Below are 18,869 nucleotides of genomic sequence, written 5' to 3'. Positions count from 1 at the left end.
TGTGTGTGTGTGTGTGTGTGTGTGTATATATATATATATATATATAAAAAGAATGTGCATAAGGACTGTGGTAGACTGAAGTTGGACTGTTCAGCATCCTTCATGCTCAAACCCCAAAACTTCTGTATTGAGGCCCAGCCCTGTATTAGTAAGACTGCATTCTTGTTTGCATACTGCTATAACCAGTTGTAAACTAGTGTTAATATATCCACACAGGGGTTGTACTGATTTAACTAAATTAATTCAAGGGGGTGTACAAATAAACTCTGAATCTCCTTTGTTCTCACTGATATAGAAGAAGTACTATTTTTTCCCCCTTCTCTCCTCTTATCACCTCTCTTTCCTTCATCTTATTCTATGGCAGTAGCAGTGAATGTTTATATGAGAATATTTGTGCTGTTCATTTGTTCTGTTTCATGGTCATTAATATGGATATTGAATACTACATAATTCTTGGCCTTTCAGGATATGGGTAGAAATCCTTGCCAGTAGATGTTGTGATGGTCCCTACCTGCACCCAAGGGTATTTACACCCATTATTGCACCCATTTTACTATTTACCTCTTCTGAATTTCTAGTCACATGTTTATTTGATAAATACCAAATTGTATGCCTTGCATGAATCAGACTTCCTCTGTAGCAGGCATCAGATTTGTATCCAGGCTTTGTCTAAATAGCATTTTAAAATATTGTTGTTTCTTTTAGGAGCTATGTCTTATTTCCACACCTTATGCTTCTTGGCTCTCATGGTAGCTCTTCTGCATTGCTCTTAAGTATATGTCTTCCTAAAACACATGGTGAACAAACATCAACTTCTGTAAAAGGTAAGCAAGTCAGAAAAACCCTACAAAGCAAGTATTCGGTTTTTTTCAAGCATCGTGGCAACAAAGCAATAACATTTAAACCAAAATGGCAGTTCTCCTTTAGTCACAAGCTGTTTTCAGGCAAGTTTGTGCTTTATCTCAGAGCACAAAAATGATCAAAATTGTACTTTACTTTTCCCTAACCTCAATAGCAAGTCAGTGAAATGACTTCAAGAGGCCACTAAGCAGCTGCTGTATCACATCTCTCAAGGCTTGCAGCTGAGGTTTCCAGGATGACTGATGCACTACAAAGTGGAGAGCTGGCAAAAGAATGCAGAAAAGATGTCAGGAAATACATGTGAAGAACTGTTTGAAAACTACCTTTTGTTGCCACTTTTAATTTTTGAAAAATTTTGAACGCAGAGTAGATCTGCACCTTATATGCTAAATAAGATCTATAAAAAGCATAAACTATAAAATTACGAGAGAGTGAAAGAGAGAGCATAAGATGTATACAAAGAGAGCATATATAGCTTATTTAGTTAATCAGTAACCTGCCTTCTGCCTGGTTTCAGACTAATACAACTGACTACCTCTCTCTGAAAAATGTTGACCATTTAAAAAAACTATTTGAAAAGCAGAGTGATTTTTATTTTATTTTTTTTGGGGGGTGGGGCAGGGAGGGGAAGAAAATCCCCCGAAATGTTTGCAAAGATATTGTTAGTAAAATGTCTGTGCTTGACCAGCTGGGACAAATAGTTTGATCCAATCACTTATGTTCTTTGATATTTCTGGGAGCTGTCAGGCCCTTTTAAAACCTGCTCCCACTGATATGAAGGGGAATTTTGCAGCTGAATTGAATAGGAGCCAGATGCAACTTGAATTTACTTAGGCCTTAGCACACCTTTTTGCTCAGTTATTGTGAACTTCTTGGAAAAAAGGAGAGAGCTATTTTTCAAAGCTTCAAATTCACCGTTGGGCAAAGAAAGTTAACATACAAGGCACTGGTGCCACTTGATAGGCACATTAGTTCCACGGCTTCTGAACTTGAGTAGTGAATAAGGTTTATACTAAACTATCTATCCCTTTGACTGTGGTGACTTTTGGCTGAAATAAAACTCATTGCCATATCTGAACAAACTGAATTAGCTATAGAGAAATCTAGGTTGAAACTTAGTTCCTCAGTTTGAAATTGACTTCTGCCTTTTGTCTGGCTGATTCGATTTCTTGCTTACAGTTGTGTTGATTTTATGTTATGTTAGAAAGAGACAGGGTTATGGATTATACTTTGTGTTTATTCATTAGCATTATTTTCATTTTTTTGCATGCTGAATGCAAGCAGTGGAATGTTTTAAAACCTCAGTGCAGAACAACGCGTTTCTTAAAACCCAAAGAAAAGCAATAAATGGAAGTGAGGATTAGCTGTGTCAATTCCAGTCCCCATACAACAGATGTCAGAAGTACTGGCTTTTGAAGGAGATGGATAACAAAATAGGCATCAAACAGTGCACCAAAATTACATAAAGGCTTTATGTATTATCAGTTATTTTGGATATATTAATAACCTGTATTGTAAAATGGCTTTCGCTTTGGTCCTAATAGAAAATGCATGAAAACAGAGGGGTGTGTGTGGGGGTGTGTGTGTGTGTATGTGTGTGTATATATATATATCTATATATATATATGTGTGTGTGTGTGTGTGTGTGTGTGTGTGTATATAGGCATTACAACAGAACACAGCATTAAATAGGGTAGTTCCTTCTGTATCTCCCATACATGAGCCAAAGATGATTCATGCTCTGCAACAGAGAGAATGATATAAGTTATTTCACCCAAGGTCCTACTGCAGGGGTGCTCAACCCCTGTCCCATCAGCCAACCCAATCCCTGGCACTTTGTCATCCACATGCTAGATTTGATTTGCAAGGCAGCATGGGGCCCAATCCCAATGTGTGTGGCTAGGCAGAGATGGCATGAGGGTCTGGAGCCTAATTCCCACATATGGGTCAGAGTGGAGGAGGTACAGGGTCCTGGAGCCCCAATCCTAATGCATGGAACCTGGCAGAGGCAGTGCGGAGTCCCAGGCCTCTGATCCCAGGCAGAGGCAGTACAGTCCAGATCTAGGTGTGTGGACCTGATCTTGCGGCATGGGGTCTTATCTGACCCAGGGACCAGCCCTGCACACCTCATTTGACTTGTGGAGCTAAAAGACTGAGCACTACTGCCTTACTTGAAGGTGCTCACACAAGTTGATGATGGGGTTGGAATGAAAACAGCTGTGGAAGAGAATATTGGCACATGCTAAGGATGTGTCCTAGTAGTAAGGGGGAAATATTTAGCCTCATAACAGAGGCTTAATAAATGGAGGCGAAGGATTTACATGAACGTAAGATGAATCTATAGATGACAATGAAAGAAGAGAAAATAATTTAAGGAAAAATTTCCAATGAACCCAAACTTTAGGTTTGAAATACATCCCAGCTGTACAGCTTCTTGTCTCAAACACATTTACCTTTCCAAGATTTCATGGTCTTAGTTTTATGTAATTTATGTTGATTGTGATTTTTTTCTGATTTTATACAAAGTTATCCTGTACCAGTATTTTTCATGTAGCACAGACTCGTTATCTCAGTGTTTACCAGGTGATCTTGAGGTTTAGTTGTTCACATTATGTAATATGTCCTGTATTGATTTCATAAGCCTCAGGGCCTAGTGAATTGTTTTAGTTGGATGCCTCAAAGCTTTGCTTACATGAATTACTAGTACCTTGCTGACTGAATTGCTGCACTTGCCAAAGGGCAAGGAAAGAAAAGCTTACTCCTGTACCAAAGTCTGGTTCAAGGCCTTTGCATCATAGTGTGGCTGTGCTGTCTATCTTCTGTGGCCCAGCATGAATTAGACCCCCTTTTCTGACCAGTTAGATCCACTGTCCATCTTATTTTACTGGCGTTGCACTACAAAACAGGTTTCTTAAAGATAGATTATGCTAAACAAACCCGAGAGCTTTTTTTTGAGAAAATAAATGAAATCTACTGAAGCACAATTAGTGACTTGCCTTCCCAAGTTCATATGGAAAACACTAGCAAGGCTAAAAAATAAGATCTCCAGAGTCCCAATTTACGCAAAAGGCCACCTTTCTTCTTGTCTTTCATATTGTTTCTTGTATATAAATTACTAACATGTATGTGTAAGAGGGTGCTCCGTCCCCTTAAGAGGAGCCAGCCCTGCAGAGTAGCTGCAGCTGTCAGGAGGCTGCTGATCAAGGAGTAGCTCACTGGGAGCTTAAAAATCCCAGAGAAAAAATCAGTAGGGAAGCCAACTATGAGGGAACAGTTGTGAGTCTGGGGCAGGTGGTGGGCTGAACTGCTGGCTACATGGAGGGACCAGACTGCTGTGCAAATGCCAGAGCCACAGGGGAACACCCCACCTTGCCCAGTATCAGGGACAGGACAAAAAGGTTTGGTTTGCTTGTTTTGATGATTTAAAGACTCTGCTTTATCAGTATGGACTGGCTGGGGAGCACCTCATGGAGCCAGAGCCTACCTGGAGAAGCCCACAGACAAGGCAACCTGCTTACACTATGTAAAAGATGAACTTTCTATAATAATGGTGATAAGAAAACTCTGTTAGTGTTAGGCATTTGGCCCCATCTCTAGGGCTGCCTCTCTTGGGTGAGCTACGTGAGAATGGGTAGCCCAACACTGGGGCATTTAGGGCACCGACAGATATGTAGCTCCCCACTAACTCATGTTGTTTCACAGAAAGGACCATGAGTTAGTGACCCCCCTGACCTAACAGACATTTGCTGTTGGGTGGGGGCTGGGGAATTGAGCTTCACTTCGGAGCTGATCCAGCAAAGCGAGACTGCCTATCTGCAGCCTCTCCTCCCAGGCCCCCCCCCTCCCAGCTCTGGTGCTGTCTGCAGGATGGGAGGGAGAGAAGGGAGAAGAGGGAGAGGCTGGGGTTTTTCCAGCCTGCACTAGAGGGGGGTCAGGTGGATTGGAGCCCCCCCTTGGGGGAGCTTTGGAGCGCCTTCATCTGAGCGTTCATTTGAGGATTAATTTGTCATGCGATTGGGCACTTTTAAAGTGCTCTGCAGCTGTGCACTCACCAGGGCATGGCTGGAGAACACTTTTGGGGGGCCAATCACACAACAAAACGTCACTTCTGTCAGCCCCCTTAAAGTGATGTAGAGATAAATGAAATACAGGCATCTTCTCTCTGCTAAGCTCTAAGCTCTTACATGAATAGTTGGTGCTGTGGCTGGGCACAGAGCTTTGTCTCTACATACTCAGTTCCCTGTCTACCTCAAGGTATGCAGCTTGTCGTATTTATTTCTGTTATAAATGGTTTTGGTACCTCATTTATACCAACAAAATATTCAGAATCTGTACTCTTCTGCATGGGGTTTTGCCTGCTAGTGCTGATGAATTGAGGTCATAAAGTGCACTGAAGTCAACTGAGCTGAGGTATACTGGTGTACCTCATATCCTTAAGTCCTCCAAATCAGGGTCTAAAAGACCTTCACTTAATTTCCTTGGCTAATCCCAGAGTTCAGTCACACAGTTAGTCCAGTGTTTTCACTGGACCACTCCCTCAAGCTAGGTTTGCCAACTTGGCTGGTTCCTGTTGAAGCCAGTGACGGGCTTAAAGGAGTACATGATACATACTTGCAAACAGGTGGATTGAAGCCACACATTTTAGGCCTGCCACTTCATTGACAGAAGTTCTTTTTATTAACAACTTTAGAGTTTATTAATTTATAAAATCAGATCAAAATGATAGAGCAAGTACAGAAATAAGTACCATATTGGGCTTATGTCCTGTGAAGAGGATGAAAACCATGACACTGTGGACTTTATTGTCTTATGTGAGAGGAAACTGTAAAAATGTAAAAACTTCATTTACTAAATGGTCCTTGTTTTTTTTCCTTAAAAAGTGTTTATCATACAAATAAATACACAATCTGAACCCCATCTGTTCTGTCACAAATACAAAAGGCAGTTTGTCTCCTTCTGCGCAAATAATACAAACGGTGTACACTTACTTTCCACATAAGTCTTTGCTCATTAGCTACTGCTACAAACGCACTGTACCAAGAGGTGAGCCAAACATAGCCCAGCTTTTGTCTGTGGCTCTTTAGGATGTCTTTTGCTATATCTTCATCCAAGGAATGTTCATGTTAATACATGCACTATTAGAGCATTTATAATAAACTTTTACATTTTTACAGCACATTTCAACCCAACAGACCCTAAAGTGCTTTACAAACTGCTTTTCCCACAACTACATTGTGACCGTCTCTGAAGTGGAACATACAGCTGTTTAATATGACACAGCAACATTACACAAACAATTTAGGACTAGGAGTGATCGCCCCACCCATTTTAAACACAAAAGAGAATTTAAGGAAGGAGAATATAATTACCCAATTTGGCCAGCACAAGGAACGATCTCTTTTATGAGAAATGCCATAGGATCGTTTTTGGCCGGATATAGTCAGGGCTTTGCATGTGCTTAGTAGTGTCAGTGCCTTGTCCTGATCCTATAAAATTTTACTGACATCAAAGAGAGTGTTTTGTCCTTGCAAATCAAAGCGGGATGTCAGAGATGCTCCCTTCTGGCACACTGTTTTGTGATAGGGATGAAAGTGCTCTTAAAAATCTGCTCTCTCCCCTGACACGGGGCCAGGAGTGCTATGAAGAACATGTATATAAAACACTGGGTATATATCCTTCCCCAAATCCTTATGTCTTCACTTAGTCCCCCGTTTCTCCTCTTCACTTTGCCATCTGCACCCCTCACTTGCCTATTTGCTCTTTGTTGCTAATGCGTTGGCTGCACTCCTGGCTACCGCAAGAAGCACTGGTACGACTGGAAGAGCATAAAAGCTGACTGCCTCTTAGGACTATAGCAGCTGCCACAGGGAGGTGCAAGGAGTTCACAACTAGGACCAGAGCTCCTTCAAAAACTGTAATAGTACTTCTGGAGCCAGAACTGGGTCAGTGGCTTTCAGCACTGAATATCATGCATCTTAATACATTTTATTAACATGCACATAATCAAAGGGAGACCTAGAGTGCCATCACTGGAAAATCATGGTGGAGCAGATGGCATGGCAGGATTTTTTAAGGTACAATGAGCACCACAAAATTGTGGCAGCTACTATGAACTTCAGTCCCAGGAGAGCCAGAAGCTTGATCTGAAGCCACTTCCTTAAGGTTTTGTTTTAATGTGTGTCTGAACAGCAATGTTCCCGTCTAATTCTGGAATAAGAAGTGGAAGATAATGCAGCCACAGTCAATTGGTCCTTGGAAGTGACTTCAAGATGGAAGCCACAAATTGGTGTAATGGGATTTCATATGGCTCCTCAGAGGCCACATTTTCAAAGCCATGGCTTTATATTTCAATACAGAACTTTTCTTTGAAACCAGATATCACCTTTATCAAGGACATTATGCAGATACTGTAATTAACTTTCACCTGTGAACTACAGATCAACTGAATAGCCTGGATTTCTTTTTGTATGAAAATAATGGTCATGATGGAGGTGCCGTAACATAATGGCTTGATAAAAGTGCTCATTATTTTGCCATTGGAGAGATTTGCCCTTGACGTTATGCTTGCTGAGATTGGAACGGCCACTGTTAGAACAATGCAGAACACTGTTATTGTGGCAATTATTGTTAATAAATTATGTGATATCCAAGACATCTAATAAGTCATTAATCACTGTGACTTTAACCCTCTAGGGATTTTCAATAATGATCCAAGTGCTTTGTGTTCTCCTGCCATGTTAGTTTGTAAAAGCAGTTTATCATCTGAGGCTATGTGTTAACAGGGCCTGTGAGAATGCAACTTTGAGGCTGCAACAGAGAGCTGATATTTCACTTTTCACTTGGAGAAATGGGTGGCGGAAACCAAGTGAAAACCACTTAAAAGTGAACATTTTCTTAAATTTCTACAAAAATATAGTAATTTCCACTAACACCTGCTGCTCCACTTAGGTACTCAGTTCCTTCAACTGTGAGACATCATCCAAATGGCAGTAGACTGGTTAGAAGCTCGTTAGTTTAAATCTGTTTTTATGTCTCAAAAACAAGTATTGTATCACTTCTATTTCCCCCCTGCTAGAAAAATATGAGTCATTTCAACACCCGAAGTAGTATAAACTCAGCACAGGAAATAATGCTCTCCATAACTCCCCCACATTTATTATGTCCTTCATTTCATTAGCTTGAACAACTTGCCAAATAAAAAAAGTTCTGTTTTCTTTTTTAACTTGTAAAGAAATGCAACTCTAAGAAACTAAAGTCTCCCTTTCCCCTTCCCCTGCCAATAATACAGAGCCTTCTAGTCTTTTTTGAGGAGATATTTAAATGGTTGACACAGACCACTACACATAAAGCAGCAAATTTGCTGTGCATGATGTGAATAATTACTGCATTATAGTTTGGGTTTTTAGGGCAACTGTTGACTTAAGCAAAATAAGCCTGCAGTCCAGCTGCAGATCCAAGTTTTCATAAGTTTTCTTGTGTTTCCCTCTCCAGTGCTTGTCTTCCTTAACAGTGACCCTTTTCAGACTTTTCAAGGTACAAAACCTTTACCAAATCCTCCAGCTCAGTCCTGCACACTCTGATTTCACACATTTGGCTGATCTGAGCTTCTCCCTCGCTAAATATTTTCCACTGGCCTGAAAACAAAAACACAAAGCAGAGAGATACAGACTTAGAAAGGGCATGGGCAACTTTGAGTCATTTACAAACACTATCCAAACAAATTCAAAATGTTTGAAGGGAGAGTTTCTAACCCTCCCATGGAAAATATTTGAAATATCTTACAATCATTTAGTATATCCCTGAAAGAGAATTACATTAGAAAAATCATTAAGGCCCAGATTCTGATCTCCCTACTCTGCTCCTTGCTGTATAGGTAGTCCTACTTGAATTCAGCCACTTATGAAATAGAGTGTTGTGCCATATGCCAGAAGGGTATTAGAAACTGAACCTAAGCAAAGCAAAGTAGAAGAGACAAGTTTAACAAGGTTAAGGTCTCACACAACTTTCACTCTGCCTACCTTTGTATTTGCAAATCATGTTTGTTGGGTACTAGCATGTGTATATTTTCTTTTATACAACTAGAAGTCTGCTTGTCAGTGATGCTGCTCCAGGTTTCAAATCGTGAGATGAAGAGCATAATATATTTCCATGTGGACTTTCTCAGAATGACAAGATGCTAACAGAAAACTGACAAAATCACTCTAATTTTTTCACATTGCTGCATTCTGATTATTTAAATTTATATTCACAAATTATTGATTCCAGATGTTGGAAGAAAAGTAGCAAATTTATTTGAGTTTGTGGAGTAAAGTTAGTAGTGTTAGAGCGATGCTATAGCCATGATGGTGATCCAGGAATTAAGTGAAAGGCAAGGATTTTTGAGGGGTGATATTTTTTTGCTGGACCAGTTGGGATAAAGTTAGACAAGCTTTTGAATAAAGTGGAACACTTTTCAAGGCTAGTATTATATTGAAAACTGAAATCTGAAGTCACAAAAATGTTACTCACTTGGAGTTGTCCTGGTTATTTGCTTGAAGTAAGGAAGATCTTCAAATTCTCTCTTGGATATTTTCTCAATGTAAAAGTGACGCAGAATCCCTGTGCACAGCAAATGATAAGAGCATGGAACTGAAGACACATATACTGCTCTGGCCAATCTTGTTGTTCTGATTATATCTAGAACTACCAGCACGTTGAACCACATTTTAGAATAACCCTTACCAATAATTTGGATTTTCAGCATATTTTAATTGTTTTCATTTGCTGCTTCAGTATTTTAGTTTTATGGTTTTAAAGTGGTGGAGAATGTTACAGAGATAGGAGACTTAGTTTCCTCACTGGCCCATACGACTCAAGCCATCTCCATTACAGATGAAGACAGGATCAGAGCACAAGCCAAAGACTGGTGTCTTGAGAAAAAGCAGAGTGACATTTTGACTTTGATCTTTATTTTATCTAACTGCAGCCAGCCAACAAAAGATGTACCAGAAGGGTTTGTGTCCAACTGGGTGCATATGCCAGCGACACTCAGTATCATCCATCTTGTGCACACCTTTCTGATGGTTGACTGCATAGATTTAAGTATAGCTTTGCCTTTAAAATGAACTATACCTTTTCTCTTTTTTTAAGAGGTAGAGAATAAAACCATTTTGAATTTAAAAGGGGGTCTCAGAGCTACCTGTAAAGTCTGAGTAAACGAGCCTATCAAAGCTCATCCCAAATTTTCAATATTTGGATACTTCAGTATTTTTGGCACCTATCTCTAGTTTAATTAAACTGAACTAAATTGAACACTGCCCTCACCTGGGCAAAATTAGAGCTATTCAAAAAGGTATAGACTCTGCACTGCAGTACTAGTAAGAAATAACTAAGAGAGTTTGACAGAAGTGGGGCAGATTTATGCTTCTGTAATAGGAAAATAAAAGCTCTAGCCCTGTTGCCACAGTAAAGGACCAAGCAGCCTAGAGCTGTGTTTCTCAACCCAGGGGTCACAACCCCAGGTGAATTACAAGAATATATGAAAGGGTTGCAAACAGACTTTAAAAATGGATTCTCCTTTAAAGAAAAACGTGGGAAACTGTGGCTTTTTCCTTACTGGCTAGCAGAGCTCCAGCCTGCAAGGGGCTGCTTGGGGCCCCCCACTGCCCCACACACCTTCCCTCTGCCCTACACACTGGGGGGCTGAGGCCTGGGGGTGGGGGCACTGCGTTGGGGCTGGCCATTGAAGTTTACAAATGAGTCCTGGTACAAAAAAGGTTGAGAACAAGTGACCTAGAATAAAGAATAAGGCTTGCTGTAAAGTCCTAAGCAGCCAATATTTGTAAACCTTTACTGGGGCTTTAAATAATGAAGAAAGCACTAGTTAAAGAAATAATTTCCTCTGCGCACCTTTCCGAATTGTCCAAACATGTATTTCTACTTGAGGTGGATTTTCCATCTCCGCTGCAATTTTTCTGATGGTTTCTCCTTCCTCCATGAAGACAGATTCATAGACAGGAAGTGTCTCTTCGCCACAAAAATCATCTTTGCTGTCAAAGCTCTGACTGGGCATTTCTTCTGTAGAAAAGACAAATGAAGCTTTAACAATGCCTTTCAGAACTTACTAGGCTCACACTGCCAAGCAAGTGTTTTAAGTTCCCCTGGCTGCTGCAGGGAAGCATCTCAAATCAAATGCAAAAACCAACTGGGCACCCAACAACCATTGGTATGACTGGTATATTTTAAACATTTCTTCTTATATTCAACACTATCAGTCATTTGACAAAACATTACACTTGACTAACAGCTTTTTACTAGCTCTATTCACCCATTTACACTAATGTCCTGTAAAAAATGAATCACCTGATTAGCATTGTGGAAAAAATCTATAAGGCCATTTTCTGTTAGCATTTATTTTAAGAATCTAGTTTACAGTATTGACACAAGTACATTTTTATCCAAGACTTCTGAATTTTAATGGTATATGATTTAAAAGCAGAACATATATTATCTTAGTGTAAATATCCCAGTGCTAGAAAATAAATTGAATATATTGGGAAGGTTATAAATGGGCTGAGCTGGGAGAGTGAGAATTTTCTTGAATCATTTCCAGGAAGAAAGTGAATCTCAGGGTGTGGGACAGATTTTGTTCTGAACGGGTGTCAAAAAGTCATGTTAATGTTAGAGAGAAAAGGAATGGAGGGGTCAGAATATGCAGGACTAATTCTGTAATTCTTCTGTCTACAAGAAGTGGGGAGGGCTCAGAAGAGTGAATGCTCCATCTCTTCTGTTTTGCACAGATTGCCCTCAAGACAAAACAGAGCAACAGAGACAAAAGCTGTTCTTTTCGTATTGTGCTGACCAAAGACCTAGGTCAAACCCTTTAGCATCCAAAGCAAAAAGGCAGTCTACAATCAACTCTTTGTTTTACCTGGACAGACTTTACAGCATTTTCCTTCTATTTTCTGAGGGTATTTGCAGGGGTATTGTTCTGGACAGTGAATTTTCTTACATTCTTGTTTGGTGATGTTGCAGGTACACAACACACACTCAACGATTCCAAACGCCCGGAGATGAGGATGCCAAGATTCACCGTGTGAGTATGTTTTCCCATTTGAAACACAGACTACAATAGAACAGGAGAGGAAGGTAATGACATCTTTTAAAGTTACTTTGTATGGTAAAGAGTTCCTAAGGTTCCAGTAAGGCCATTATTGAATTATAACCTCTGGTTTAGTGCATGAGGCAACAATTTCATTTAAGTGCAGTCTCTAATACTCCTAAATTACGTACCCCTACTTAAGGTATATTTTCTACTACTGTTTTCCAGCCCAATCCCTCCCCTCTTGATATTAATGGGAGTTTTAATTTGAAAGCCCTATCTCTGATTTCGTTAGGATATTGTGGGTGTGCATGGGTGCAAAGACTGGCTCTCCTCTAGCTCATGCATGTTTGCTGTGAGCCCTCTGTCCCTACCAGCTGGTTTATGATCCTCATTCAGCACTGTGTACCCACACATTTCTTCAAACTGAACTTGCTTCTGCTCCAGACCCAAGCCAGGAGGAGACCAGTGCTGGTCCACAATTAATTTATTCTCACAACACCCCTGAGAAGCAGGGTATTACAGCAGGCCAATGAACAGTGGAAAAATCCATATCTGGTGAAAGCAGACTCAGTTCTCACTGAAATGGAGTTATGTCAGTTTACACAGAGCCTGGATTTGCCTTATAAACATTGCTTCTTTTTAAAGTTTCATATATATAACGCAGAATGCAAACTAAACCAAAAAGGTGAAAGAAAGGACAGTCTGATTTGAAAAAGCAGTTAAAATGAAGCTTGGATGTGTTGTAAATATTTCTAATTCTTCTAATATGTCATCATTTTTATTAATGCTTTTATTTGTTAAATATGTTCCTCTTTTGCCTGTAACTTTCAAAAGCAATTTAATTTTTATCTGTAATCTGAAATTTACATCTAACTGGTAACAGATGTGACCAACTGGCTTATGCTTTACTAAGTTACCAAGATTTATGGTGGGTGTTCTTTGTAATGGATTGTCTTTCATGGAGGTTATACTATCATTTGGTTTAATAATTTATTACTTTTTTACTATTTCTTCAGAGCTGTTTTTGTTATAGAGGTGGAAATAGTTTGTTTCAGACAAATGAAGTGTTCTCTTTACACTAAGACCATAATGAGGAAAAAAAGAAACAGTAAAAATTAGATAAAATTGGTTAAACACTCAAATATTTGGTTGTAAAGATACTTCTCTCATGCTTTAACAATGTATTATTACTATACATTTGATATGGCTTTTTTTCAACCAGATTTCTCCAAATGCCATGCAAACATAATTGTCTCCTATTTTCTCCGTATTTGTAGACAGGAATAATTATCACGGTGTTAAGTATCTTTGGTTGTGTCTATATGAGATGCTAACTGCGCAGTAGCTTTATTTTACTGTGCAGTAAGTGTGCAGGGCAAAACCACACTACACTGCTGCGCAGTAGTATTAAGCTACTGCACAGTTAGCATCACTAAAAAGCTTTGTGCAGGTGCTACCGCACAGTTGCGCCAGTTATGAGCATTGATTTAGTACCTGGTTATACAAGTATAGTACTAAATTTAATGTGCAGTAACTACAGTGCATTAATGAACCTGAAGATGTGCCCAGTTATCCCTGTTTTGCAGATGGGTAAGGTGAGGCAAGGAAAGGTTAAATACCTAGTCCTAGATAACAAAAGATACCTATAACCAAAAACAGAAATGTTACCCAGAAGTTCCAGTTCCCAAATCTCTACTGTATCCACTCTGTATATATGGAAATGTCATTCTCTGTGTCCCTGTATTGGTACAAGATTTGCATTTCAGTATAACTATTGTTTGTTCATTTTTACCTTTATAAAACATCTCAGGGTTTATGTGCTTTAATTAATAAAACACACATGCTAATTGCACTGAACAAAAGAAAAGACTTGGTCAGCACTGATTTCCATCACAGAGCAATCTCACTCTCTGAGCAATGACCTCCTAAAGTTGTCACTGGTACTATACTATGTACAGAAGTATGCCAGTCATTTGTAGGCTTTTTATTTGCTGAAACAAATCAGTTAGAAAGTGCTTTGATGATGTCTTCATGTGTGCACTGGATGTCAGAGATATTGCACAGAGTGGAGATTCCTGCTCCTAGATTCAGCATAAAACACTGGCATGATCTGAATGTTTTTTCATGGTTGTTCAGGTGGATAATAGAGATCCTATGGCCAACATTCCTTCTGTTAGTTAATACCTTAAAAGATTAGTTGGCCCTAATACAAAGGCTTTTAACTCTTTGTGGGTCATTTCTGAGTGCACATGGACTGACTTTTGTGTATAGCTGCTCTTCTACAGCTAATTCTTTTACTGCTATGTGGGCCTGCTCCTGCAAGGCTTTTTTCACATAAGTAATCCCTGCTCACATAACTAGCCCCACTGAAATTAATAGGAACTGAATGCACTCAGCACCTTTCAGCATCCTGCCATTTGTCAGCACATAAAACCTGCTGCTCCTTTTAAGTTGGGGATTCGGTTATATTCCCTGCTTTTTTCTTTTCTTCCTCTAATCCTTGGGGAACGTGGCTTAGTCATGCATGTATAAAGGTTTCCATTTGAGCTTGAGGTCCTAATGTTCCCATAATGCAATATGTCCTATATCTCATAGATTTTAAGGTACATTATGTTTTTGAAATGCCTTGCCTGGTTCTCAGTGCTTTGTTTTGGGTGTGACATCTTTGATATAATATTAAATTATAATTTTGATATACTCTGATATTTGCTATTGACAGTGAATTTTTGTGTACTAGGGTGCATGCTACATGCCCACTGCAAACCATCCAGTACTGTTTATTTACTAGGTTTGGGCATGTACAAAGTAGGGGCTTGTGTTTTGGTGTCAGTCCACGGCTCTGCAAGGAGGCAATATGGACACGGTCTGTGTGGCATTGTTACCCTTGAGTATTAGATAACACTTTAGTTTGAAACAAATGGAAAGTCCCTTTCAGCACATAGGTACAATAGTCTTCTACTATGAGGATGGCTCGGTATCTCTTGGCAGTAGTGAACATGCTGATACTGTAGTAGGACTCCACAGTCTGAGGTTTCTGAGGTAGCTTAAACACATTCACTTATAGTTATAAAGCCTAGCAAATAGGAGAGCCTATAAAGAAAATAACTGAAACCAGACTCCCCCCATTCTTTGAGAGGCTAGTTCAATCACTGTGTGAGCACAGCAGCAGCAGCAGCAGTGGTGACAGCTGCTCCCCTTCTTCATCAAATTAGAGTGCTGTCACATGAAATCATGTGACAGCCTCCCAAAGTGATTTAGAAACAGCATGGAAGAGCAAGTCTCAGGCATGGTTAAATGCAGCAGCCATCATGTTTTCCACCACAACCTACCCTCAGCCAAGATGCATGTCCCTGATGTCAGACCTTTGATAATTAATTAATAAGTAACAGTAATAATAAGTAAAAAGTAATAATTCTTTTTCTTTCTGAATTACAAAATTTAGTCATTTGCAATGGCTCACCCAATTTTTGTTAATACAGTTTTGCAGTTAAAACCTGATCCAGATTGGTGCTACTGGCAAGATGACTTCTCTTTACCTCGTCCATGCTTATGCTTGTTGTTGATGACAATCTGTACTATAGTTCCTGATGCTTGCTGGGGGTCAGGAAGGACTCCACGGTTACTCCTGCCACCAGAAAATCGTGGCACGTTGGCTGCCTGCCGAGCAGAACTGGGCAATGTGTCATAGTGGGAGCGATGGTATGAGTGCCTCTGCATGAAAAGAGAATGAGTACAGGAATGAAAATGTCTCATCACAGTGACCCAATTCAAGAGCTGAAATTTGTGTGAAAGGGCTGCATTAAGGTCTCTTGTACAATCAGTTTTGCCACTGACCTTAGGCAAGCATTAGTTATCAATATTCACCTCTCCCAGAAAAGTGACCTAATAATGCTGCTACAGGGATATTCATGGGTGGGTTTCCCTCAGTCTCTCCTGTTGAAGCAATTACCTTCATAAAAAATACTTATCTGCTCTTTGAGTCAGATAGTGACTAACTCCATAACCCTAGCATGAAGGCACTACCTGGGAGGTGGGACATCCAGTCTCCACTTCACTGAATATTTAAAAATTTTATACAAAAACTCCAGCAAGAGAGATTGAGCAAAATCCACCCCACGTGCCCCTTCCCTGGGAAGTGAGAAATACAGGTTCAACTCCTATTAGGCAAAAAAAGGAACTGAATCCAAATGTCCTTTGTTCTAGGTGAGTACCCTAAGCCCTGGGCCATAGGGTGAAGGATGAGGGCACAATCAGTCTCCTGGCTTTTGCTTTTATTACAAGTGCCTGGAAACAAAATGTTCCATTTGGGGGCAAGCAGAATTTTGCAGTTTTCTTGTTCTGGCAGAAAAAACAAAAACAAACCCAAAACTACTTTGTCTTAGTCCAGGTTAATCTGAACCAAAATTGTTATTAGATTTTTTTTTTTGGTTCAGCAGATGAAATGAAAAGTAGTTATTTCCCTGAATGGGAATCCTTCCCTTAACACTGGCTCAGGCTCCAAGTGGACACACTTCCTTAAAAAAAAAAAGAAGAGGAACAAGGAAAATCTCCATAACAAGATCTGTAGTGTGATCAGCCTGTTTTAACTAAGTCAAGGATAATATGGGGTGGGACCACAGGCGTAATAGTGGCACAGACCTTGATTTGCCTTTCTCTGTATAGAATCTGTATAGAAAATTAGAGTTGGAAGGAGGTCATCTAATCCAACCCCCAAATCCTATATGGTCATCTCAAAGCTTTGCAAAGCGGGCATAAAATGTAAGCATTGTCATACATGTGGCATACCCGATTCAAGGAGATGCAAGGCCATTGAGAATTAGATCCAATGAATGGAAATTTCCTGATACTGTTAAGAGTTGTTTTATTATTGTAGTTACTGAATGCCAGTAGATACAATAATAGAACCAGTGCAATAGTATAATAGCTTACAGAATACCACTTGTATATCACTGTGTATTTACTCGATATCAATGGTGCTATATTTCACAATGTTTCTGTTGCCCTACACTGAGGGTTTCTAACTTTTGCTGACTCACTGGCCACAGAAACGGATATGGAGTTTTTGTTTGGGAACAAGATACTCTAACGAGGCAAAGAAAACAAGCGGTGTTCCTCTGCCTTCTACTGAGAGCTATTTTTTTAAACAAAGGGCACTGTATTGTTTCTGACCCCAATCACTGGAGCAGATGTTACAGTCTCCAGTCATGTGCTGACATCTCAACAGTCCAGGAACCACAAGTGGTTTTAGGAGGGAGAGTGAAGCACAAGACACAGTGAAAGAGATGGGAGGCAGACAAGAGGGATGTGGTAAGACCAGGCCGTGGAAGAGGCTGTCGAGAGAGGCCTATTCCATCTTCATCCATCTATTTCGCTCACTCTCTAAAGTGCCTTTGACTCCCCGGCAGTACATTTAGGCTGGTGGCAGCGGTAAGTGAAGCACGCTGCATTGTTGCTAACACATCTCACAGGCAGAAGGATACCACACTTATGGGTCAGTGGGAAGAGGGGCTCTAATCCACCACAAGAGGATTTTTGTTCATTATTTCGTCAACCTTAACATAGATTTTTCATCTCAGTTGAAAAAGCTAAGGGCTGACAGCACAGTTCAGTGGGAAAAGGCATTATTTGCTAGTGTCAGCATTTCTGCTAAATTCACTCACACCAAGGCAGCTCGGTGATGAGTTTAGGAATAACCATCCCTTTAGATCTGGGGATGTGCACAGCTCATCAGGAACATGTGACTTTTGGTGACAGGCCAGACTTACAGCTTCTCTGTTGGCTGGTTGGCGGAAGATATCCCCATCAGAATGCTCCCAAGAGAGCTCACCATCTGCTAGATGCAAAATAAAACAGGTCCCGTTATGGGAGAAATTGTGCTATGAGATGGTTCTTCCTCAAAGACCTTAGAGACAGGTAACACGCGAAGCATTAGAATCAGTATTTAATACTAAATTATATTTAGCACTAAAGGAACAAAGTATATTTGTGTTGCATTTTCCTTATAGGTTTTTTGTTAATTTATTTCCCAGGCGTTATTTTGAACCAGGGAAGTTCTTTACCTGTTTATAAAGCCTCCCCTGTGCCACAAATAACTTATTTAGAAAGATCAGTAGCAACAATCAAGGCATAACTCTCTGGATACAACAGTGTCTCTCTGAAGGCCTCATGTGCAGTAACTTACACTAAACTGAATACCAAATAGACTCTGTAGGACTGGATCTTGCACAGGCCGGTAGTTTCTCATGCTTGCATGTTCATGACGTTACAGAGTCATAGCCAGAAGGCATTTTAGAAAGCCTTCTAGTCCAACTCCTGCTCAAGGCAGGATCATCCCTGTCTAAACCATCCCAGACAAATGTTTGTTGGACAAACGGTAAAGATTCCACAACTGCTGTAGTGCTTAATCACCTTCATAGTTAGAAAGTTGTTTCTCATATCTAGCCTAAATGTCCCTTGATGTAACTGGACCCATTACTACTTGTCCTGTCCCTGAAGACAGAGCAATCCATTGCTCATCAACCTCTTTAAAATAGGGTTTTTGTATTTGAAGGCTGCTATTAAATCCCCTTCAGTCTTCTCTTTTCCAGCCAAAATGATCCCATTTCTTCCAGCCTTTTGAATGCTTCCAACATTCCCTCTTATGACACATTTTCTAAACCACTAACAGCACTGTTGTTGAACTAGACAAGCAGCCTGCAGGATTATATGGCTCATATCACTCAGGGTGCTTAAAACCAAGAAGAAAGCACTATAAAGACAGTCTGACTTGTGTTTTAGAAGAATATGGAATCAGGGAGAGATTAACTGAAACACTCTCAATTTCTCTATGTAATCCTGGAGGAGTTAAATACTTCCGAGAAACAATGAGGGGGATTTACAAAGGAAAACACTGCCCCTCAATGTAAAACTATGATTTAGGGAAAGT

At 40.1% G+C, this 18,869-nt stretch overlaps 1 protein-coding gene and 1 long non-coding RNA gene across 4 annotated transcripts in view; one reads left to right on the top strand and one right to left on the bottom strand.

The window, feature by feature from the left end:
- The window catches only part of LOC109313711, a 101,565-nt gene extending 89,627 nt beyond the window's left edge, over positions 1 to 11,938 (top strand). The window contains exon 3 of the long non-coding RNA XR_002102126.1: positions 11,875 to 11,938. This is a non-coding gene — a long non-coding RNA (uncharacterized LOC109313711). The remainder of the gene's footprint in view (positions 1 to 11,874) is intronic.
- The window catches only part of CHRDL1 (chordin like 1), a 59,466-nt gene continuing 46,116 nt past the window's right edge, over positions 5,520 to 18,869 (bottom strand). For 2 of the 3 annotated variants that reach the window (XM_019540406.1, XM_019540405.1), the window contains exons 7-12: positions 17,710 to 17,777; positions 15,481 to 15,655; positions 11,771 to 11,965; positions 10,750 to 10,917; positions 9,370 to 9,459; positions 5,520 to 8,495 (exon numbers count right to left, since the gene is read on the bottom strand). In XM_019540406.1, coding sequence (XP_019395951.1) covers positions 8,365 to 8,495; positions 9,370 to 9,459; positions 10,750 to 10,917; positions 11,771 to 11,965; positions 15,481 to 15,655; positions 17,710 to 17,777 — 827 coding nt within the window. In that variant the 3' untranslated portion in view covers positions 5,520 to 8,364. The remainder of the gene's footprint in view (positions 8,496 to 9,369; positions 9,460 to 10,749; positions 10,918 to 11,770; positions 11,966 to 15,480; positions 15,656 to 17,709; positions 17,778 to 18,869) is intronic. The other variant, XM_019540407.1, reaches the window with a different exon arrangement.

Source organism: Crocodylus porosus, unplaced genomic scaffold, assembly GCF_001723895.1.
Source record: "Crocodylus porosus isolate Cpor-Errol unplaced genomic scaffold, CroPor_comp1, whole genome shotgun sequence".
Lineage (NCBI taxonomy): Eukaryota > Metazoa > Chordata > Crocodylia > Crocodylidae > Crocodylus > Crocodylus porosus.
This window is presented reverse-complemented; position numbering and strand designations above follow the sequence as displayed.